The sequence below is a fragment of the Schistocerca cancellata genome, chromosome 1 (assembly GCF_023864275.1).
Source record: "Schistocerca cancellata isolate TAMUIC-IGC-003103 chromosome 1, iqSchCanc2.1, whole genome shotgun sequence".
Classification (NCBI taxonomy): domain Eukaryota; kingdom Metazoa; phylum Arthropoda; class Insecta; order Orthoptera; family Acrididae; genus Schistocerca; species Schistocerca cancellata.
In genome coordinates this window covers 632,717,614-632,742,855 of record NC_064626.1, presented here as the reverse complement: position 1 = coordinate 632,742,855, position 25,242 = coordinate 632,717,614, and the positions used below count along the sequence as shown (strand labels likewise).

Below are 25,242 nucleotides of genomic sequence, written 5' to 3'. Positions count from 1 at the left end.
GTAGTCATCAGGTTCAGAGAGTAATATTTGTTTTAGAAAATTTTTATGGATAAATCTCTCTCATTTTAAGTCATTCCCTGGATCGACGTCTTGTTTCTTCCTTCTTCTTTAAACACAGTGTCAGAGTCAATGCCTGGACTGCTTTGTCTGCATTTTTGGCAAGTCTCACTGCTGTCAAAATATTCACGAACAGCGTGTGCTTCGAAGTGATTGTACGTTTACGGGCTTGTTTGACAAATTTGCGGCTAGACACGTGTGCGTTTGACAAACAGGTTTGCTGGTTTACGCATACTCTATGCTCGTTTCAAACAATACAATATCTCTGACTTATGTATAAGTTTCTGTCAAGTGTCAAGGATTGGTATTTACTGATCGTGGTTTGTTGTTGTGAAAAGGAACGAAGCGTGTTTGGTATTGGTATAAATAATTGTAAGTGCATTGTAAATGACTGATTATTGTAGCAAAGCAGCTTGTGCCTTTACTGCATATCTTATTTCATTTTAAACAATTTTATGTAATTATCGATGCATCGTGTAAGGTGTTGGTCTGAGGAGGACGACGCCAATACAGTATATAATTAAACTGTGTAAGAGTCAGAAATAACGTGATCCACAACGCGATAATGGAGAGATACTTGTTTCTGCAACATATATTCCTTTTGTGTTTGTGGATTGTAGGACGATGCCTATGTACAACCGTACATGTACCGACAGTTTACATTACATTTGCTGACAGTGTTCTTTGTGTATGCTCTGATGAGACTTGACGTGCATTTACTCAGGACCATTTTGAACTGGTCACGTAGTAGCCTATATGTTACAAACGGATATACTTACAAGGTTTTTCGATTTCGCTGCCACTTGTTACTGTTGAATAATACTGGCGCCAAATGTTTTTTAGGCGTCAGTTACTTTAATTGCTTCAAAAGAACTATTCATGACGTTTTTTAGGTCGATCTGATCTCTACTTATATCAGAAACATTGGATTAATGACTTTATTTACTATTGTGTTGTTAGAAACCCCTGCTCAGTGTTTGTCTCACTATTATGCTTCTGCAGTACACCCAGTAATGCAACTTAGAATGAAAGTAGCCAACATTTTCTTCAAAATGTCCACAGTTGTTTTAACATTGTGTATCCTGTTCTTTTACCTGATTTATTGTTTTTTCTTACTTGTCTTATCTGCCACTCCATAGTTTTCTAATGTTCACTACCAGAAGTCGTAGTTAGCAACTTATTTTAATTTACTTTATGTAGTGTTTTATTTATTGTTGTGCGTATTTGTTTGAATTATCACATATTTAATGCCATACCTGTGTATGTTTTAGATTTTCTACTTTTTTAGCTTTAAGGTGTAAATAACTGATACTCCCTTCAGTACACTTGCACAAAGTGGTTTTATTTGTTCTCTTACAGGAAGTGTGTGTTTTATTGAGAGAAGCTTCTTTAAGTTAGATTTATGTGCTGGAATTATTAAGATTTTGGGATCACTGAATTTTTCTCTTCAACATTCTCATGGCTGCTTTGTCTTGTGTAAGTTTGTGTTTCCAACTTTAAGGCTGATATTTTCAGTGTGAACATTTCTTCTGACATAGGCCTGCATGTAAATTGTTTTTATTTCATATATGAACAAATTTTTACTGGAAGTACGGAAGCGTCCGATTCTACCCGTCTGCTTTGACCCATGACGTCGCAAAGATGGCAGAAACGACCATCCACTACACTTAACCCTCCCACAAAGAAACACCTAGAAAATCAAAATTGCAATCGAACACTTCCCTTGACCTGTTATCCTTATGACATCTCCACATATAGCCAACCCTGGTCAGAGATGCCGGAACTTTAGTAAGCCTCATTTCTCCACGACACACTGAACACTTCATGACTTCAGCCAACAGGCCGAATAGCTGGAGATATTTTACTAGAGATAACGCACTGTCCCCCATCAATGCCGACAACCAAAAACTATTGACCTTGTCAGTCATATCCATACCTATCAAAGACATAAACAAAGCAATTTACCAAAATTCACACACGATGAACAGAAAAAAAATACAATAACGTCAACACAACAAAACCAAAATCGTTAACTCACTGAAAAATATTCCGCTGAATGCACATACGTACAGTGCTACCACACAAGTGAACCCCGTACGCCACATAGCATGCTACCCATAAACACACCACCAGAGAGAACGACCGACTGCTACAATATGCCACCTATAAACACGCCACACATGCAAACTAAACCAAAAACATCACCTAACAGACAACACATAAACACACCACCAGAGAGCACCACTGATCACATCAAAATGACACCTACAAACACACCACTCTCACAAACTAAACTCCGTGCCGTCGTGATTTCACACACCACAACAGCCTTACGTCACGGGTCAAAGCAGATGGGTGGGATCGAACGCTTCCATTCACCCAATACTGGATGTCATTTTTTATATTCAGAACAAGGTTTTTCTGCAGTTCATTCTCAGTGGCATCCGTAGCTGTAAGACCTGTATCATGGGCTTAATGGACCTTTGCACCTTCTGGTGTAGTTGTATCATTTATGTGAAGAATGAAAAGCAGTGGATCCAGTACTGACCCTTGAGGCACACACTATTTTATTTGTTTTATTTCCACACACTATATATATATATATATATATATATATATATATATTTTTTTTTTTTTTTTTTTTTTTTTTTTTTTTCTTCCTGTAGTGGTGAAGTTTCTGCAACAGTGTATCATGGTAATTGTAAGGTTTGGAGATTCAGGAACGAACTACAAATATTCTTTTGGTGATTTACCGTAATGCTGTCATTATTTGCCTTATGAAATTTCCAGTTGGTGATGTGGATGATCTATGTCTACAGAAACCATGTTCGTCATTGCTAAGGATCTTGTTCCTTTCTGTGATGTGTACCAGTCTGTCTTCTATTAGTGTCTCTGTTACTTTTGACAAAAGTTATGTTTTAGTGACGAATCTGTAATTTACTTGGTCATACTTGTTGCCTCCCTTGTATATGGGAATCACTTCACTGGCTTTGAGGAATTCAGGGAATCTTCTTAGTTCCATAGGATGGTTTATTAATAATGTTAGGGGCTGTACTAAATGCTGCAAGCAGTACTTAATAACTCTGGTTAATATATCATCCAATCCTTTTATTTCTTGTTTTCATTCCACTGATTATTTATCTATCCCCCTTTTATCTGTAGAAAATAGGAATAAACATTCTGTTGCATTTATATTATTTTCTGTTATTTTTTCTTTTGTGGCATTTTGCTCCTGAATATAAGTAATACAATTATATAGTGTCCATTTAAAATGAATGAGAGAAATAGTGGTTTAAGATCTCTTAAGAATGAGAAAAATAATGATTTAATATCGTATGAGGATTTGCAGGTTGTCATCAGATTAATTTTCTACCAGATTAATTGTTCAAGCCATGGATGAAGATATCTATGACTAAAAAGTACATTTATATAACTTCTCTGTAAGGCCCTCTTCTCACCTGCTGCCTCAATGGTGTAATTTTTTCATCCACATTTGATTTGATGCACTTGACAATTTGCATCAGTGTAAGGGGCAGGACATGGGGATCTGTGGAATGCCCATCACATCCCAAGTGTGCATGCAGTCATTCCCCTACTGTTGACCCTTCATCAGTGGTCGAGAGGGAGGTTGTTTCAAGGTGTGGCAGCCAACGAAAGATTTTCCAGGGAACCAATCAAAAGGCCGTCCTGGTTTGGCTGACAAACAGGTTTCAGTTGCTATCTGTGACTGATAAAAATCCTGAGCCAGATTTAGTCATGTGCCCTGTTTCAGAGAAAGCCTCTCAGACTGCAAGAGCCAGGCATTCACAGAGAGTGGGATTACTGGTGGCTGGGAGCTCCAATGTTAAGTGTGTAGTGGTCCCTTTTGGGATATAGCTTTCTAAGACGAAAGAAGAAAAGTGTGCACCCTGTGTGCATTTCAGAGAGAGTTATTCCAGATGTGTAACAGATCTTTCAGGGTGCCTTCAAGGGCACATCATGCAGTCAAATGCAGGTGGTGGCTCTTGTCAGTACTAATGATGTCTGTCGATTTGGATAGGAAGAGATTGACTTCGGTTTCCAGCAGTTATCTCAAGTGGTAAAGACTGCCAGTCTTACAGTTTGTCAGATGAGGGCAGAGCGTACCATCTGTAGCTTCGGCAACAGGATCATTTGTGGGCCTTTGGTACAGAGCCAATTGGAGGGCGTGAATCAGAACCTCAGACAGTTCTGTGAGCATGTAGGCTGCAGATTCCTTAACTTGCGCTGTAGAATGCTGTGGTATTGGGTTCTGCTTAATAGGTCAGAGGTCCATTACACACATAAGCCATCTACATGGGTAGTCGGGCTGTGTGGAGTGGACTAGGAAGTTTTTTTTTTTAGGTTAGACCATCTCAGGAAAATACAAAAAGGGCTTCAGTCTCATAGGGTGGTTGTGGAATCCTACTTGATCTCTTAGCAGCAAACAATAGGGGGCATCATGATGAATACAGGTATTAATAACAACAAGATCATTTTAGCAAGACTGAATACCATGACATTCAAATCCATAAAAAATACACACAAAAAAGCGGACAAAAATTTGCTTGGCAACCTCATTAGAGACAGTCAACACTCCTTCCACACTGTGTAAATGTAGATCAGATATGGCTTAAATTCCAGGAAGCTGTTTCGACGGCAATTGATTTATACCAAATAAATACTAACAAAGAGATAGAGAGGCTGGTCAGTACTTACCTCAGCTCAGTACAGCTGATAGATACACAAAACAGAACAGAAAATTTATGTATCCTAGATTTGGAACTTTGTTCCTTCGTCAGGGAGGAGAGAGCGGAAAAAAGGGGAAGAAGGGAAAGTGGATTCAGTTACACCCCAAGTTATAATGCAACAGGGGAAAGGTAAACAGGGAAGGTAGCAAAGATGGAGGCATGGGTGTCAGAGGGAAGCCAAAGATATTCTACTATACTATCCATTAATCATTTATTTTTATTTAATCATTAATCATTTATATACTACCCATTAATCATTTATACCAAATAAATTAATAAGAAATGGAACTGATCACCAGTGGACATAAAACAGTTCAGAACACTATTGTGGTGCAATGGAAAAAGCATAAAAATTTTAAAAAACACACAAAAGCTCCAAGGTTGATGAGGTTTTACTGAAGTTGAATATTTAGCGTTGACTTTGAGATTCTTTCATCCATGAAACTTTATCTTGAAATGTGGCTGAAAATCCAGAGAGATTCCAGTCGTTTTTAAAGTACACCAGCAGTAAGACACAATGACTACCTTCACTGCGTAATAGTAATGGTAGTAATGACAGTGCCATTAAAACAGAGTTATTATATACAGTTTTCTGAAATTCCTTTACCAGTGAAGATGAAGTAAATATTCCAGAATTCAGACAAAGTCTAACTGCAAACTGAAGAATCGAACAGTGGAAAATCCAGGATAGAATGTAACAGTATTATGAAATGGAAAGCTGCTACTCATATAGTGGAGATGCTGAGTCGCAGGTAGGCACAACAAAAAGACTGTCACAATAGAAGCTTTTGACCATCAAGACCTTTAACAAAAATGCACAACAGGCATTCAGACACACACATGACTGCAGCCTCTGGTAGCTGAAGCCACACTGCGAGCAACAGTAGGAGTGCATAATGGCAGTGGCAACTGAGTGGGGGTAAGGAGGAGCCTGGGAGGGGGAGGGGGAGGGGTAGCAGGGTAGGGGTGGGGGACAGTGGAGTGCTGCTGAGGAGCGCACAAGGATGAGATGGAGAGAGGGTATGGCAGCTAGGTACAGTCTGGAGGTTAGACAGGGGGCAGGAGAGAGGTGAGGGGGTGGGGTGGGGGGGTTGCAGAGGAGGAGAGAAGTAAATATACGGAGTGTGTTGGTGGAATGAGGGCTGTGTAGTGCTGGAATGGAAACAGGAAAGGGGCTGGAAGGGTGAGAAAAATGACTAATGAAGATTGAGGCCAGGAGAGTTACGGAAAACATAGGTATATTGCAGGCAGAGTTCTCACCAGCGCATTTCAGAAAAGCTGGTGATGGTGGGAAGGATCCATATGGCACAGGCTGTGAAGCAGTCATTGAAATGAAGGATGTCGAGTTGGGCAGTGTGCTCAGCAACAGGGTGGTCCACTTGTTTCTTGGCCATAGTTTGTCGTTGGCCATTCATGGGGACAGTTAGCTTTTTGGTTGTCATGCCTACATAAAATGCTGCACAGTGGTTGCAGTTTAGCTTGCAGATTACATGGCTGGTTTGACAGGTAGCCCTGCCTTTGATGGGATGGGTGATTTTTGTGACAGGACTGGAGTAGGTGGTGGTGGGAGGATGTACGGAACAGGTCTTGCATGTTGGTCTATTACAGGGACATGATCCATGAGGCAAGGGTTTGGGAACAGGGGTTGTGAAGGGATGGATAAGTATGTTGTGTAGGTTCAGTGGAGGCGGAATACCACTGTGGAAGGGGTGGGAAGGATAGTGGGCAGGACATTTCTCATTTTGGGGCATGATGAGAGGTAGTTGAAACTCTGGCGGAGAATGTAGTTCAGTTTCTCCAGTTCTGGGTGGTACTGAGTTATTAGGGAATGCTCCTCTGTGGCCGGGGGGTGAGACCTTGGGACGTTGTGGGAGACTGGAAAGATAAGGCATGGGAGATTTGGTTTTGTACGAGTTTGGGAGGATAATTACGGTCTGTGAAGGCCTCAGTGAGACGCTCAGTATATTTTGAGAGGGACAGCTCGTCACTGCAGATGTGACAACCACTTGTGGCTAGGCTGTTTGGAAGGGAGTTCTTGATACGGAATGGGTGGCAGCTGTCAAAGTGGAGGTATTGCATGGGATTAGTAGGTTCGATATGGACAGAGGTACTTGTTTAGACATCTTTGAGGTGGAGGCCAGCATCTAGGAAGATGGTTTGTTGGATTGAGTAGGCCTAGGTGAAGCAAGTGGGGGAGAAGCTTTTGATGTTCTGGAGGAATGTGGATAGGATGTCCTCATCCTCAGTCTGAATCGCAAAGATGTCATCAGTGAATCTGAACCAGGTGATGGCTGTAGGATTCTGGATGTTTAGGAAGGATTTCTCTAGATGGCCCATGAATAAGTTGGCGTAGGATGGTGCCATGCAGGTGCCCTGGATTTATTGTAGGTAATGCCTTCAAAGGAGAAGTAATTATGGGTGAGGATATAGTTGGTCATGGCAATAAGGTAGGGGGTTGTTTGTTTGGAATCCATCGGGCATTGCAAAAGGTACTGCTCAGCAGTTACAAGGCCATGGGTATTAGGAATTTTAGTGTAAAGGGAGGTGGTATCAATTATGATGAGCACCATGGGGTAAAGGGGCAGGAACTGTGGAGAGTCATTGGAGGAAATGGGTGATATCTTTTATAAAGGAGGGTGGGTTCTGGGAAATAAGCTGAAGGTGTTGGTCTACGAGAGCAGAGGTTCTGTTTGGGGGCACAGTAACTGACCACAATGGGATGTCCTGGGTGGTTGGGTTTATTTACTTAAGGAAACATGTAGAAAGTAGGAGTGCGGGGAGTGGTGGGGATTAGCAGAGAGATGGACTCTGGGGAGAGGTACTGGGTGTGAGTTGCGTTTGTTTGTTTGTTTGTTTGATGGCTGAAAGCTTATATTGTGACAGTCTTTTAGTTGTGCCTATCTGTGATTCAGTATCTCCACTATATGTTGAGTAGCAACTTTCCTTTCATAATATTGTTGCAAACAGAAATTTAGATCTTGATATCCTCGATGTAACATATTAACTTAAATCACTTAAGAAAGGCGGGTCTTTTGGTCCAGATTTTATGCCAGTGTGGTTCATTTTAGAATATGTTGATATAATAGCCCCACACTTAGTAATGAAATATAACTGCTTGCTCGATGAAAGATGTGTACCTAAAGACTGGAAAGCTGCACAGGTCATACCAATGCCCAAGAAAGGAAATAGGACAGTATGCTGAATTTTAAGTCCATATCACAGATTACAATTTGTGGTAGGATTTTTGAATACATATTGTGTTCACACATTATAAAGTGCTTTGGACAAAACTATCTGTTGACACGCTGTCACTACGGATTAAGTAAATATCACTCTTGTGAAATGCAACTAGCTCGTGATTTACATGAAGTAATGAATGTTGTCAACAGGATCTCAATTTGATTCAATGTTTTTAAATTCACAAGCAACTTGTGTGCCTGTGGAGTATCTTCTCAGTTGTGTGAGTGGATTTGTGAATTCCTGTCACAGTTTGTAGTAATTGATAGAATGTCATCAAGTGAAACAGGAAGTGTTATAGACGTTCTGCTGCTCTTAACATATATAAACAATGTAGGAGACAATCTGAGCTGCCCTATTAAATTGTTTGCAGATGATGCTGTCGTTTACCATTTAGTAAAGTCACCAGAAGAGCATATCCAATTTGCAATATAATTTATACAAAATAGCTGTATGGTGCAGAAAGTAACTATCGATCCTATTTAATGAAAAGTGTGAGAGCATAGCCAATTGCAAAATAATTTATACAAAATAGCTGTATAGTTAAGAAAGTAGCTATTGATCTTAATTAATGAAAAATGTGAGGTGGTCTATGTGAGTGTTAAATTTCGTTTTCATGGTAAATCACACAAAACTAAAGGCTATCAATTCAACTAAGTACCTAGGAATTACAGTTATGAACGACTTCTGTTGGACTGATCATGTAGAAAATGTGAAAGCAAACTAAAAACTGCATTTCATTGGCAGAACACTTACAGGATGCAATAGATCTACTAAAGAGACTGCCTACAACATGCTTATCCGTCCTCTTCTGAAGTGCTCCTGCATAGTATGGGATCCTTACCAGATAGGACTGATGGAGGACAGAGAGCAGCACATTTTGTATTGTCAAAAAATAGGGGAGAGAGTGTCTCTGACGTATGCAGGATTTGGGGTGGGTTACATTAAAACAAAGGCATTTCTTCTTGTTGTGGGATCTTCTCATGAAATTTCAATCACCATCTTTCTTCTCCAACTGCAAAAATATTTTTTTGACACAAACCAGCATAGGGTGAAATAAACATCATAATAAAATGAGAGAAATCTGAGTTCGCATGGAAAGATTAAAATATTCATTTTTCCTGCACAGAGCTTGGGTGTGAAACTTATAGAAATACAAGGCTCATCCAGAAAGTAAATTTCCCTATTTTTTTTTTTTTAAGAAGAACAAAGACAACAAAGTTGCATGAAAAACTTTGTTGGTAACAGTTACAGCAATGTTTGAGCTATTTTTTGACATCGTCACCAAAAGAACTGAAACACTTGTCATATTGTGGGATCAACTGTCGTATTCCTGTGTCATAGAATTCCACCCTCTGTGGATGGAACCAGCATGTGACAGTCATCTTAAGCTCTTCATTGTTGTCAAAACACTGGCCAGAGGACAGGAATTTCTTGGGTCGCAAGAAAAGATAGAAGTCACAATGAGCCAGATCAGGACTGTATGCTGCACGATCAAACAGCTCCCAGACGAACTTCTGCAAAACAGTTGCTGTGTGCCAAGCTGTATGGGGTCGAGCATTGTCATGGAGCAGCACAACACTTGCAATAAGCGTTCCATACTTCTTGCTCTGAATGGCATGTCACAGTTTCTGCATTGTTTCACCGCAATGGTCAGTGTTCACTGTTTCACATCTGGACAGGAAGTCAATGAGCAGAATGCCTGTGCTGTCCCACAACACCGTGCACATGTCTTTCGGGACCGACACAGTCTGTTTGAATTTCATCTTGACCGGAGACCCACTGTGATGCCAATCCATTGACTGCTGGTTGGTTTCCGGTGTCAAGTGAGAAATTCATGCCTCATTGCCTGTGACAATTGTGTCCAGAAACTCGTCGCCGTCGTCATGATACCACTGCAGAAACATCAGTGCTGCTTCAAAGCATTTAATTTTGTGCTCAGGTGCCAGGTTTTGTGGCACCCAGCTGGCACACAATTTACTGAACAGCAGGTGCTTAGAAAAATTTCATGCAACAAGGATTGTGATATTTGCGGAAAATGGCCGCTGAACTCTGTAATCATGAAGCAATGGTTCTCCAGGATGCACTGCTGCGTCAGCTCAACTAGATGGTCATTGATGAGGGATGGACACCCACTGCACTCATCATCATGGACACTTTGACGACCTTCAGAAAAAAGCCTAAACCAGCTACGCACCATCTGTTTGCTCATGATGTTCTGCCTGAAGACCGTATAGGGCTGAAGATGAATTTCGGTGGGTGCTATGTTTTGTGCATTTAGGAGCCTTATCACTGACCAAACCTCACAGGCGGCGAGAGAATGAAGAAGAGACGCCATTTCAGCGTTACTTGCACCAGTTGGGGTCTGTCCGGCCAGTATTTGATTGTCATATCATAGATATGCTGCACAGGTGCAATTTTCTTGCCTAAACACAACTTTACTTTAAAGGAAAAAAAATTAGGAAACTTACTTTGTGGATGTGCCTTGTAGTCTGAAGGTGGTTTGATGTACCCTCTGCGAGACACTTAGGTGTGAATTTCAGAAGTCAAGTAGATGTAGATGGCAATCTGTGCATATTTGGAATCCTGCCTACTGCTTATTTTCCCCTTTACGCCTGGAAAAAAGTTTCCATTCTGTCATCTCTTTTCCTCATCATACACACCTATTACGTTTTAGTGCCGGATGATGCAATACAAGAAATCTTATTATTGGTTTCCCTTGTCTATTTTTATTTTCTCTATTTGTACCCACTCAGTAAGTATATTTAAAATTAACAATATTTAACAATTATATGTTGATAGAATGACCAAATTAATTTTAATTGTGTGCTTTTCATTTTTCAGGTTTTGTATACGTTGAATCATGAAGTGCTTTACAAGAGTAAAGAGTAATGGTGAGTCAACAGCTGTCTGGATATAAGGGAATCACGTGCTGTATAAATGCCACATGACCATTTGTGGCAATAATTATTACCATGAAGTAGTTATTACATTTATGAAGAGTAACTGACATAGCTTAACTTAATATTGATCAGCTGTGGAGTAAAAAAAAGTAATATTTTAAAGCAGGGTGTGCATTAGAACTGTTGTATAAATAATGCGACTGAAATATCTCTCGCTTTAGGCTCAGTAAGAATAAAGGAACCAAGGAGAAAAGCAACTTTTCATGTATAAAAGTCATGTATGAAACACATTTTAAAATGGTCTTTTACAAAGGAAAATTCTGGAGGATAGCCCCAGTTCGTCTTGTACCATTGCACAAATGAATGAAATGGGTATTAGTGTCAGTGGCATTTGTAAAACAATTGAAATTTTTAAAATTGAACTAAGCTCCAGGACCTAATCAAATCCCTGTCCGATTCTACACTGAATTTGTAACTCAGTTGACTCATCTTTTAACCAAAGTATACCATAGATCAGTATTACGATAAGGTTAGATGCTGCTCACAATATAGCAGAGATGCTGAGTCGCAGATAGGCACAACAAAGAGACTGTCAGAAAGTGAGCTTGTGGCCAACAAGTCAAAACACGCATGAGCATGCATGCACGCGTTCACGTGCGCGCGCGCACGCACACACACACACACACACACACACACACACACACACACACACTCGCGGGCACGCGCGTGAGGTCTCCGAGGCCCTCTCCTGATTTTTATCCAAAATTTCCTGTTGCTTCTTACTTGCTGTGTCCAAGTTGGTGCCTCCCATAGTTCCCTCCATATCCAGGAGAGTGGGGTCCCGCAGGGCTCTGTATTGAGTGTATCTCTATTTTTAGTGGTTGTTAATGGTCTAGCAGCAGCTGTAGGGCTATCCATCTCACCTTCTCAGTATGCAGACGACTTCTGCATTTCATACTGCTCCACCAGTACTGGTGTTGCTGAGCGGCATTTACAGGGAGCCATCAAAAAGGCACAGTCATGGGCTCTAGCTCTCTGTATGCAGACAACTTCTGCATTTTGTACTGCTCCTCCAGTACCAGTATTGCCGAGCGGTGCCTACAGAGAGCCATCCACAAGGTGCAGTCATGGGCTTTAACCCATGGCTTCCAGTTTTCAGCTGCAAAGTCGTGTGTCATGCACTTCTGTCGGCATCGTACCGTTCATCCGGAACCAGAACTTTACCTCAATGACAATCCACTCACTGTAGTGGAGGCATATTGATTCTTAGGACTGGTTTTCAATGCCCGATTAACATGGCTTCCTCATATTTGTCAGCTGAAGTGGAAGTGCTGGCAGCAACTCAATGCCCTCTGCTGCCTGAGCAACACCAACTGGGATGCAGATCGCTCTACACTGCTGAATCTCTACAGAGCCCTTGCTCAATCCCGCCTTGACTATGGGAGTCTGGTTTATGGTTCGGCGGCACCCTCAGCGTTGTGTTTTCTCAACCCAGTGCACCATTGTGGCGTTCAACTGACAACAGGAACTTTTAGGACAAGTCTGGTGACCAGCGTCCTGGTGGAGGTCAGAGTCCGTCCGTTGAAGGTCAGGCGTGCACAACTGTTCACCGGTTATGTTGCACACATTTGTAGTTCTCCTGAGCATCTGAATTACTGGCTCCTTTTCCCATCCATGGTGGTTCATGTCCCACATTGGAGGCCCAGGTCAGGGCTTAAAATTGCAGTTTGCATGCGATCTCTTCTGTCTGAAGTGGAGTCTTTGCCTTTACCACCTATACTTGAGGTCCATTCACGTACACCTCCATGGTGTACACATAGGCCAAAGCTTTGCCTGGAACTTTCACATGGTCCTAAGTACTCAATTAACCCTGCAGCTCTCCGCTGTCACTTCCTCTCAATCCTTGACATGTATGGGGACCATGAAGTGGTTTACACTGAAGGCTTGATGGCTTCGCGTATGTTCATGGAGGACATATTGAACAGCACTCCTTGCCAGATGGCTGCAGTGTTTTCACTGCAGAGCTGGCGGCCATTTCTCATGCTCTTGAGCGCATCCGCTTATACCCTGACAAGTTGTTTCTTCTCTGTACTGACTCCTTGAGCAGCCTACCAACTATCAACCAGTGCTACCCCCGCCATCCTTTGGTAGCAATCATTCAGGAATCCATCTATGCCCTGGAATGGTCTAGTCATTCCATGTTGTTTGTGTGGACCCCAGGCCACATCGGAATCCCAGGAAATGAACTTGCCGACAGGCTGGCCAAACAGGCTACACGGAAACCGCTTCTGGAGATCGGCATCTGTGCAACTGACTTGCGATCATTATTATGCCGCAAGGTGTTTCATCTTTGGGAGACGGAATGCCATAATCTCAGTATGCACAACAAACTGTGTGCCCTTAAGGAGACTACGAATGTGTGGAAGACCTCCATTCAGGCCTCTGGCAGGGACTCTGTGGTTCTCTGCCAACTCCACATTGGCCATATGTGGCTAACACATGGCTACCTCCTTCATCGCAAGGACCCACCTTAGTTGCACTATGGCTCACATATGACTGTCGTCCACATCTTGCTGGACTGGCCACCTTTAGCCGCTCTGTGGCGGACTTTTAACTTTCCCAGCACCCTACCTTCGGTGTCAGGCAACAGTGCCTCGACAGCAGATTTAGTTTTAGGTTTTATTCGTGAGGGGGGGGGGGGGGGTTATCATACCATCTAAGGGTGGGCACTTAGCCTTCTCTCTGAAGTCGCCACCCTCCCTCCATTTTAACTCTGTCGCACTTTCTTTGCATTTCTTTGTCTTGGTGGTCGTCTTTTCCCTACATGTGCTAACCTTGCCTTGTCTTTTTGGGGTAGACATTTTAATGTATTGCAGAGTGCCTGGCTCATTCTCTTTCATTATTGTGATTAGCCAGCCCACTCTGTACTTTTCCTTGTGGTGTATGTTTTCCCCGTTTTTTGTTTGTTCCATTTCTTTTCTTTTTAGGTCCAGTGTTGAGTGTTTTTGTACTTTGAGCCTTGCTTGCGTCAGGAAAAAGGGACTGATGACCCTGTAGTTTGGTCCCTTTATACCGCAAACCAGACAACCATCCAATCTTGTGTCACACCGTACCATTGCCCTAGCATCCGTTTGCACCCTGTCAGCATGACTAATTGCTCTAAACTGGTCAGTCTCCTATGGAAGGTAATCCTGCAACAATCATTGAGTTGCAAGTCTTCCAAGATGTCAGCCATAATCTCTTGTCCATTGAATTCCAAACACATACTCTGTACCAAATCCAGTACCCTCATCATATAAACTTCTAACAATTCATCATTGTACTAGATGCCAATATACTTTCTCCCATTTAACTGATGGTGTGTCCGTGCCGCTAGGAAGTTTTTACTGACTGAACACCTTAAATAAAAAAATGAAAATCAATTATGCTTAGCTTGCCTCATAAACATCCCTAGCCTACCAGAAACCATAGGGCTCAACAGCAGGCAATAATGTTATCACTTAAATTCAGTGCTACAACCCGATCTTGTAGTTCCAAAAAGAAATTGCAGTGGTCGCCCAACCTCTTCCACAGTTGTAACTGATAACACCTCCCCTTACTGCAGCAGTGCACTCACGGGATTTGGTATTTTAGCAAACGTCTTAGGGAACCCTTCCCTTAAGCCTCACCTGACAAGTTCACCAGTTCTCGGCTGCGAGGGCAAGGGTACCTCATCAGTATCGTCTCACGAATAACATTACTCGTCTCCTGCACCAGCCCAAATAACTCATTGAATTGTTCGTACAACTCCTTAAACCGGATTCCACCACATTAGCACCCAGTTCAGGTACCCTACTCATCAGCTCACTTGCTTGTCCCTGAAATGGCCTCGGACACATCAAAATGCAAATGCTGAACCGCACTATGCTACCAAAGTGTAGCAGGAATTCAGATTGGGAGAGAGATGGTGCTGTGTTGAGAGACATGTGCACAATTTAAAATCATTCTCAATTATGAACAAACAATTATCCCACAAAATACGAAAACTCTCTCCTAACAAAATAAAAAATTAGTGCAGTTTGTAAAAACTGTAATATGAAAATAGTAAATTAGTGCTCCAAATTTACAGTTTTCATAACCCAAGTCTGACAGATTCAGGTTGGTCAAGCTCCAGCTACAGCACACTCAAATTAACACCTCTAAATGATTAAACAAACTATCCACCCACATTTTTCAGCCTACATATGTTGCAGTTCCAGAACACAAGTTCTGGTCAACCTCCAGCTTCAATTAATACAGTAAAACTTCATTAACACGAATCCGAAAGGACCGTAAAATTAAGAGTTTGTTTTAAAAAAAATTGTGTTAAGTGAAAAACACAGATTTTAATAAGTATACATGTACAGCAGTACACTAATGTGTAATACACTACACTATCAATCACGTTATTGTTGACTTATAACACTATGAAGTGATTGCAAAATTACAAGTACTCACAAATTATGTACATTACTTTCTTGGAAAAAATTCGGTCATGGTTTGTTGTCATTCATGGGAACGATAATATTTTGTAATTTCACAACCAATTGCAATGATAGTGTGCGTAAACCCAGCAGTGACGTCGGATGTTGAAGCGAACTGTTCTAAACAGTTCAAGGCTTTAAACATCTCCTGATGGGTAGGTGGAATGGTATGTGTATTCTCTTCCTCTTCACTTTCTTCTGATGGTCCTTCTTGCACCTTGTTCACAGCTTTTGGTACATCCAGCAACATCGTCGTCTACACTAATGAATTCTTCGAAACTAATCCCAGGGTTTGCAACGTCCTGCAGAACTGTCCATTCATCAGGTGAAGTGGCTTCTTCTAACTCGTGGACATCTTCAGTGTTGCTATGTCTCCAAGCTCTGTTAAAGCACTTACCTATATGATGTGGCGATACTGAGCTCCAGGCTGCTGTGATGGCTTTTATTGTGTCAAGCAGATTCCAATTTGGGGTTGCACTATGGTTTTCAGCAGCACGAATTGTAGCTCTTACAAGTCGCTTACGATAAGCTCTCTTTATGAGAGAGATTATGCCTTGGTCCAAGGCTGAAGGCGGCTTGTGGCGCTGGGTGGAAAAAACTGAACTTTTATGTTGGATACGTTCAGATCATGAACGTTATGGGCAGTACATCTGTCCAATGTAAGAAGAACATGGCTATTTTGAGCAACCAGTCGACTGATGAAACAAAGATGCCACTTGCAAAATGGTGTCCCATCGATCCAAGCTTTCTTGTGGTGAGAGTAGATGCAAGGTAAAGTTTCCATATTTATGTTTTTAAAACAACGTGGTTTCTCGGATTTACCGATAACCCAGGGACGAAACTTTTCACTGCCGTCAGCATTACAGCACAGTACAACAGTCACACGTTGTTTGCTTCGTGCTACACCGTGACACTTATCACCATTTATCCCCAGGGTGTGATTTGGAAAAAGATTGTAGAAAAATCCAGTTTCATCCAAGTTAAACACATCACATGAGCCATACTTTTCCCCCACTCGATTGAATTCGTGCAACCAGCTGTTCGCACTTTCATCAACAACTTTATTTGCTTCTCCACAAATTTGTACAGATGAAATTGAATGTCTCTTTTGGAACCGATTGAACCAATAAGCAGAACAACAGAAGTCTTCGGTGCCCACATCTTTAGCAATATCATTCGCTTTTGACTGAATCTCAGGGCCAGTTAAAGGTATGTTAGATGCACGCATATGATTGAACCATTTTAGCAGTAACGTCTCGATGTCTTCATACTTGGCGGTACGAAGTCGTTTAGATTTGTTTCCAGAACCTGATGCCGCAGCATTAATAATCTTTTCTCGATTCTTCATAATTGTAGGTAAAGTAGATTTAGGTATTCCAAAGTGCTCTGCAATTGCTGTTTTCTTGGTACCATGGTCCACTTCATCTAGAATCTTAAGCTTTGACTGTACATTTAGAGCTGTCTGTTTCCTCTTTGCCATTTTCGTGTGCTACAGTACCGGTTGTAACTGTAGTTTTTATTCAGTATTCCAACTCGATATAGCTAACAGAACACCTGTCAAATCTGGCACTGAGTACATTCCTAAATGCTGCTGCACACATTATTGAATGTCTTACAATGTACAGCATACGCTGATTGTTGAGGTGATAATCGCGGCTACCAACCTACAATACATTAAAAACGAGTCAACAATAAGTATAATTAGCTTTGTAGCTACATTTACTACATTCATTTCGGGGGGGGGGGGGGGGGGGGAAATTATGCTTTAGAATACTCTAAGGTCGGAAGTTTGTGTTACAGTGAAATTTAATTGTGCTAGGAACTGAAATTCGTGTTAACCGATAAAACATACCATAAGAACTAATGTATTCCTGGTGGGACCAATATTTTTTTAACGTGAACCGCAAGTTCATCTTACGTGAGGTTGCGCTAATGAGGTTATACTGTATTTCGAGAAGCTCCAAGATTCCTACCAAAAGTAAACCTGTGTTTAAAGCAGCTAACGGGTAATACCACAATTTTAAGATACACTGCCAAGCACGTCCACATGATGCGTTTGTAAAGAATTCTCAGTACAAAATACCAATGACGCACAATAGATTACACAAATGATATTTACTGCCGAAGGGGAGAGCAGCAGGGTGGGTGATACTTATATGATATTATGTTCAGCTATTCAAAAAGACCATAAACAACCCCTGAATCTACTCCACTTTAATTAAGATCCAATTGCTCCCATGAACACAGAATCAACCCCCACCAGTGGATAGCAGTTTTTACACAAAGTCTAAATTGTAGTTAACTACCCACAACAACAAGATCACTTACATGCAAACTGCTCTTCGGCTGTAAAAGTCTCTGCTACAAACACGCCTCACCAGTAAACAGTGCAACAAATTTCACAACAGGTCAAGTCAGCAATAGTTAGCGACAGGTTGACAGAGCACGGAAATATACCAATGTCTGCACAACACCCTTTGAGATTGACCTACTCTAACCACAGAATGAACCATAAGGGTTTAAGACCACAGGATACATGGATGAGATCATGTTATTTGGGATCCTCCCTTGTGCCTACTCATTCAGATTAGTATCGACCCAATAATGTTTGATGGCTGGCAGCCCAGCTGGTGAAATGCTAAGAGCACTGTCTCACCACTCACCAGCCTGGCTCTTGCAGGCTGTGTCCTTGCAGGCAGAGTTGATGTTTCACTCGCTGCTCACTGAGAGGCACAACCAACTCCCAACACCTGTTAATGCTGACTGACTCCAAGCTGTGCTACAGCACCCCCAGTCATTACGGCAGCCCAGGTGTTTTTTGTAACTGTATGCTCTTCCCATGCTGTGGCTGGCAGCAGGATTTCCAAATTCTGGCATGTGTGGTATGGCTAGTACTGTCACAAGTATTACATGCAAAATAATTCGACATCTTGCCAACCTTATGGAAGGTACTTCTGAGGGAAAAAAATGCTGAACTAAGGTTCTTGATTAGTAGGGAAAGGAAAAGATCGTTATATTTTATGGCTGATTTTAGTGTTATTTTTTGCCAAAATTGTCTTTTCTCCCGGATGTGATAATTTCTGTTGACTTGTTTGTGAAGTTCCATATGTTTTTCATTTTTGTCATATTTCCTTGTTTTGTAGTGCTATTTTGGAAATAAAAAATATGTCAACCATTACATTATATTGATTGACAGTAATATCTCATTTATGTGCATTACTGAAAAAAATATGTCAAACATATTAAAGCTAATCTGTTTAAACTGTTAGCACTTCACTCTAGTGTGAAAAATAAACCAACTGGAGCCTACAGTATGTTCCATTTGTCTTTACCATCCCAAATAACTTTTTGTGTAGAAGATAAATAAAAAAACTGGATCAAGCAAATGATGTACACTGATCAGCCAGAACATTATGACAACCATGGCTACTTAATAGCCAGTATGTCCACCTCTGGCACTGATAGGAGCAGTGGCGCATCGTGGTATGGATGCAGTGAGCCATTGGTAGATCGTTGGAGGGATTTGGCATCACATCTGTGCTCACACAAGTCACCTAATTCCCATAGATTTCAGAGAGAGGGGCGATGACCTCTGACACCATGTGCAGGGACTAGATGGTGGCAGGACAAAGCTGCCGGAGCGTCGAGAGACTGCTGGTGAGGGAGGGTGGCGTAATGGGGAGTGGAAAAGGAGAGGAGCAGGGAAGGGAAAAGACCACTGGATGTGTTGGCATAGAGTGTCACACAATGAGGCTAAGGGGACATGAATTGGGAGGAGGTGATAGGACATTGGTGCTGAAACCTGCTGATGGAGGGTGTGGGAAAAGTGTGTTGCCATAGTTTGAGTCTGGATTGATTCTGGGATTGCTCCCATCTGGGCAGCAGAAAAGCTGGTAGTGGAGGGGAGGCTCCAGATAGCATGGGTTGTGAAGCTGCCATTGAAATCGAGCATGTTGTGTTCAGCTGCATGGTGTGCCACAGGGTGGTTAACTTTGCTCTTGGCCATAGTTTGGCAGTGACCATTCGTCCTGGCAGACAGTTGGTTGGTCGTCACACCAATATAAAAATATTTGCAGTGATTGAAGCAGAGCTACTATCTGACATAGTTGCTTTCACAGGTGGCCTGGCCTCTGATGGGGTAGGATAAGCTTGTGACAACAGGGTGGATGTATTGGGCAGGTGTTGCACTTGGGTCTTCCATAGGGATATGATTCCTGTGACAAAGGGTTGGGATTGGGAGTGTCATAGGAATGGACTAGAGTGTCGTGGAAGTTGGGTAGGTGACAGAACATCACTCCATCACTCTGGGCGGGGGTGGGGGGGGGTGGGGGGGGGGAATTTTGCGTAGGATGTCCCCCTTTTCAGGGCATGATGATAGACAATCAAAGCCTTGATGAAAGATGTGGTTCAACTGTTACAGTCTGGGGCAGTATTGGGTGCTGAAAGGGTCACTCCTTTGTAACTGATTCTTGGGGTGGTAGGAAATTGGGGGTGTGTGGAGTTATGACACAGGTAATCTATTTACAGACTAAATCTGAGGGTACTGCCTGTCTGTGAAGGCCTCTGCGAGACCTTATCACTGCAGATACACCGTTGACAGGTGGTTAGGGTGTATGGGAGGAATTTTTTGGTGTGGAAGGGATGGCAGCTGTTGAAACGCAGATGCTGTTGGTGGTTGATTGGTTTAATGAGGACAGATGTGTGGGTGGGGCCGTCAGAGAGGAAGAGTTCAGCGTCCAGGAAGGTGGCACACTGGATTGGATTGAGGGGGACAAGGTGAAGCAGACGAGACGGAAGGCGTTGAGATTGTGAAGGAATGAGGATAGTCCAAATCATGAATATCTCATTAGTGAACAAGTTGAAATGGATAATCAGTTTTTTTAAGTTTCCAGGAAAACACTATCAACAGCACACCAATAAAGCAAAAGGAGATACATATGAGATCTTTTTATTTGATCAGTTGGGAATCTTCTGCTGTAAACTGGCTAGAATGAGGTGCTGAAAGCTATAAATAAAGAGCTGAATAGGAAAAGGGTAATCGGTTTGCTTGTAGAAAAGGTAAAAACACCTGTTAAATAATTCTGGCATTACACTTCATTTTGGAATGATAAGTCAAGAAAGTGGAAGATGTTTGGAATTCTGGTAATGAAGAACAGAGAAAAAATGAGTGTAAGAGGGGCGTTTGAAAAGGCGTGCAAAGTCCGAGAGATGGCATCACCGGTGCGTATCAAGGTGATATTTAGTTAGTAGCATCTTTGGAAAGAACGCACACCAAGTTTCAGCCATATTGGTCTATTTCTTTGTGTTTGGTATTCGTGTGAATCGAGGAAGTCGTGTGATTGTCAAAAAATTGATAAAAAGGAATTTCGTGTGGTGATTAAACATTACCTTAAGAAAGGCAAAATGCCTCAGGAGACTAAAGAGAAGCTTGATAAACATTACGGTGACTCTGCACCTTCGATTAGAACAGTTTATAAGTGGTTTCAAAATTTTTGGAGTGGCCATATGGGCACAAGCGATAATCCAGAAATCATTGATAAAATCCATGATATGATGATGGATGACAGAAGAGTTAAGGTACGCGAGATTGCTAGTGCTGTGGGCATCTCGAATGAATGGATACATAATATTTTGCATAAACATTTGGACATGAGAAAGCTATCTGCAAGATGGGTTCCACGATTACGCACTCTTAACCGAAAACGGAATCGTGTGAAGTGTTGCAAGGATGGTTTTGCAGCTGTTCAGGAAGAATCTGCAGGATGAAACATGAAGACATTACTATACGCCTGAGACCAAACAACAGTCTAAACAATGGGTTACCAGGGAAGAATCTGCACCAAAAAAGGCGAAGACCATTCCTTCGGCCGGAAAGGTTATGGCAACTGTCTCTTGGGATTCGCAAGGGATAATCCTCATCAACTATTTGGAAAAGGGTAAAACTATCACAGGTGCATATTATTCATCGTTGTTGGACAGTTTGAAAACCGAGCTGCAAGAAAAATGCCAGCGATTGGACCACAAAAAAGTCCTTTTCCATCACGACAATGCACCAGCATGCACCTCAGCAGTTGTGGTCGCAAAATTAATGGAAACAGGATTCCAACTTGTTTCACATCCCCCCTATTCTCCATACTTGGCTCCCTCTACTATTTGTTCCCCGGTTTGAAGAAATGGCTGGCAGGACAAAGATTTTATTCAAATGAGGAGGGGATTGCAGCAATTAATAGCTATTTTGCAGACTTGGACAATTCCTATTATTCGGAAGGGATCAACAAATTAGAAGAGCATTGGATGAAGTTTATAAGTCTAAAAGGAGACTATGTTCAAAAATAAAAAAGTTTACCCCAAACAAGTAAGTAGTTAATATTTTGCATGGACTTTGCAAATGCCCCTTGTATTACAATATTTACAAAAGCCAAGTGGAAGCTATATATGAGGAAGGTTGTGAGAGAAATCTAGTGTCAAGAAGGATGTGAGTTACGATTGCAGTTTATCACATTTGCTATTACTGGCGTTTAAATGTGGGCAGAATGCTCTTCAAGCATTAAACAAGTGTAACCAGCAGAGAGAGTGAAATAGAATACCTACACACTATTGTACATGTTGTAAATCCAAAATATCCATACACGTGTTGCACACGTAAATCCAGTGATATTATTGATGGAAGAAAGATTAGAGTTCAGCACTGAGCTAGTGACGATGTCATTAAAGAGTGAGGATGCGCTAAAATTGGGCGAGGTTCATGGAGGAAGCAGACTGTATGTTTTTCAAAGAACTTTTCTGACATTTAATATCTTATAGATTTAAGGGAAATATGGAACTACATCTGGAAGGCTTGACAGGGATTTGGCTGTTGCTCTTCCAAAATATAAGTATTCGTTTCATCACTGTGCCACCTCACTTGACGGTAGGAAGAGAGATATTGAAGAATATGGAAATCAAGAGTAATACCGCCACAACAATAATCTTTCATAAGTAAGTCAAATGTCCAACTGTGACCACAAAAATTGAGGGAATGAACAATAGAGAGAGTCAGCAGAGGCAACACCCATTGTTACATGATTACCTCTAGCCAGGTGATATACTAGAATGTGATTCTTAAAACAAATAAATTACTGTACAACCTATTTCAACAGTTTTTTCCAACAATTTGACAACCCTCATTTTGTGGAGTCTCTGTCATCAGTTTTAGCCAGTTATAAATTAATGTGCAGAAAATTTTATCATTTTGTGTGCATCAGAATTTCCCCTAAACTGATTGAGGAAATTAAATGTGTTAAAATGTAGTTGGTTACCTATGTTTTCACTGGTAGTCAGGCAGTTGAATAAAAGAATTATTTGGTCATTTATACTTATTCTTCCTGTGTGACTATATGTGAGGGTTTATGCTGCTATGTATCTGTGCGTACACATATCTAACCATGTAGATGCTTCAGTAAGAATTACTCCGAATGTACAGTTCCTCTTAATGGGTTAATTCATAAAACCTAGATAAAGTTTTCCATGTCAAAAAATGTATAATAATTTTTCTGTTTGATGATGCGTGGCTACAATAACAAGAATTATTGTATGTACCTTAATGTTCTGAACATAAATGTTTTTTGCAGCAAGTTTGCTATTATCTTTTTAAATGAAAATATATTGTAGAAATTTTTACTTATTCCACATCCATGAGGACCATTTCATTTGGAATCTTTGTAAAGTAGATTAGCATATTTGTTTTTCTTTGTAAATATTTTTTGTGCATTTCTGTATTCTGACATTTTCTGCATCCTGGAGGATCTCCTCGCTGTGGATATAATGAAGCAGAAAGCACATCTAATCTAATCTTTAAAAACAATTTACGAGTTTTTAACAAGACCGTTGTTTAGGCAATAATAACTTTCTCATTGCTTGCATTGTGCAGAAACAATGATAAAAATGATTAGGCATACAAATCATGTATTGGCATGTTGTTGTGTATGATTTCATGTTTTTGTATTTTCTTCTAGTATTTGCACCAACATCGACTGACATCATCAGCCAGAACATGATTTATTGGCAAATGTCTAAGCACTATAAGCGTATAAAAAGTGCTAGAAAGGTGGTAGACACATCAGCACCTTCCCATAGTAAGTTCAGTAGTGCTTCAACACGACGAGGGAAGAAACCAAGTACAGAGTGCCACTCTCCACTCAGTTCTGATGGTTCACTCAGACAGGGATTTCATTGTTCATCTGAGACAACAAATAGTGCTCTTACACATACTTGTGAGAAATACAACCTGGGCCCTATATCTGGAAGGTAATTATAATAGAAAAAAAATTGTGAAACAAAAACAGTTTATCAAAATAAAATTTTGATAATAATATTCTATTCTTTGAATGTAACACACCAACCACGCAGCAAACAGAGCAAATAATTGTGTGTACATTTTTGAAAGGCCTGATTCACTGCCATGTGGTTGAAATTTTTTTAAAAAAATATTTATTAATCTGTTATTAAATGTGGATCATTCCATGTTAAATTGCCTAATTTCGGGGTATTTTCCTGCTCGGCCATCAAGGATTTTGATGAAATTTTATATGAACTTTCACACTTGTCATCAATGAACATTGGTAAAGTTTAACATTCATGGAAGGAATACTGGCTGAAATCCAGGCACATGCTTGACTCCATGTGCAACTTTGCGTAGAGTGAGTGTGAATTTCTGGTAACTTTAAGCAGTTATCTCGTGCAATATTTTATTGAAAGAAATGAAATTTGGCCATCTTGTACAACTTTGTGTGTTCTCTTAATAATACTGGAGTTTCCATTGTCTGAATAATAATGAAAAGAATTTTATGAGCTGTAGTCAGACAGAAAATTCTAAAAAAAAAAATTTCAAGTTACTATCAGTAGTATGATCTATATGGAGAAATGCGTGATACACACCGTGCTGTCTTACAATATGTTTATTCACTATCCGTTTCAATCATGGACCATTTTCACAGTGGAAAAATATATATTGTAACAACTTCATATGGCATCCACCTGTTTAACCAGGAGAGTATACATCATTCTGCAGTTCTTACCATTTGGTCAGTTTGTTTTTATCATGTACACACAGGCTCTCTCTATGGAATCAAACCCTGAGTCTCTTTACCCATTACAACCATGGTAGTTGCAGAACCTACCATCGTATGTTGCTATTGCAATGCCGTAATAGTGCAGTATTATATGATACAAGCAAACTGAAGATTTGGTAAGAACTACAGCAATGGCATATACTTTTCTGGTTAAATAGCATGTATGCCATGTGAAATTGTCAAGGTAGATGTTTTTCCACTGTGAAGTTGATCCATGATTGAAATCAGTAGTGAATAAATATATTAAAAGACAGCACAGTGTGTATCATACATTTCTTCAAACAGAAAATTTCAGACAACATTGCCCTAAAAATTGGTGCCCAAAAAAATTTTAAAGTTTGGCTTTTTGATTTCAGGAGATAATGGTATGACAAACTTGTAACTTGGCATACAGTAACCTAACAATACAACATTCTCAAATGTAAAGTTTCATTTATGTACCACTTCCCAATGCTGAATAAATTACTCTTTAAACTGGGTTCACTAGAAAGACCATGGTCTATCTGCAAAACAAAGTGGATTTGATTATCAAACATGGGCTAACAAAGCGAGATAATTTGAATCAAATTTGGGTGTGACAATCGTGGCACAAAAAATGTAAACTTCGAATGGTTATATCTGTCTCGTAAGGTAAATGCATACTGAACGTGAAACTGAATATGCAATATCTCAGTAGCACAAGGAT

At 40.8% G+C, this 25,242-nt stretch overlaps 1 protein-coding gene across 2 annotated transcripts in view; it reads left to right on the top strand.

Annotated features, from left to right (window-relative positions):
- The first annotated feature begins 314 nt into the window (after positions 1-314).
- The window catches only part of LOC126183249 (spermatogenesis-associated protein 7 homolog), a 101,842-nt gene continuing 76,914 nt past the window's right edge, over positions 315-25,242 (top strand). Inside the window, exons 1-4 of one of the 2 annotated variants that reach the window (XM_049925059.1) lie at positions 346-429; positions 1,417-1,533; positions 10,887-10,936; positions 23,442-23,733. In XM_049925059.1, coding sequence (XP_049781016.1) covers positions 10,906-10,936; positions 23,442-23,733 — 323 coding nt within the window. In that variant the 5' untranslated portion in view covers positions 346-429; positions 1,417-1,533; positions 10,887-10,905. Of the gene's footprint in view, positions 430-1,416; positions 1,534-10,886; positions 10,937-23,441; positions 23,734-25,242 lie in introns of both variants that reach the window. The other variant, XM_049925048.1, reaches the window with a different exon arrangement.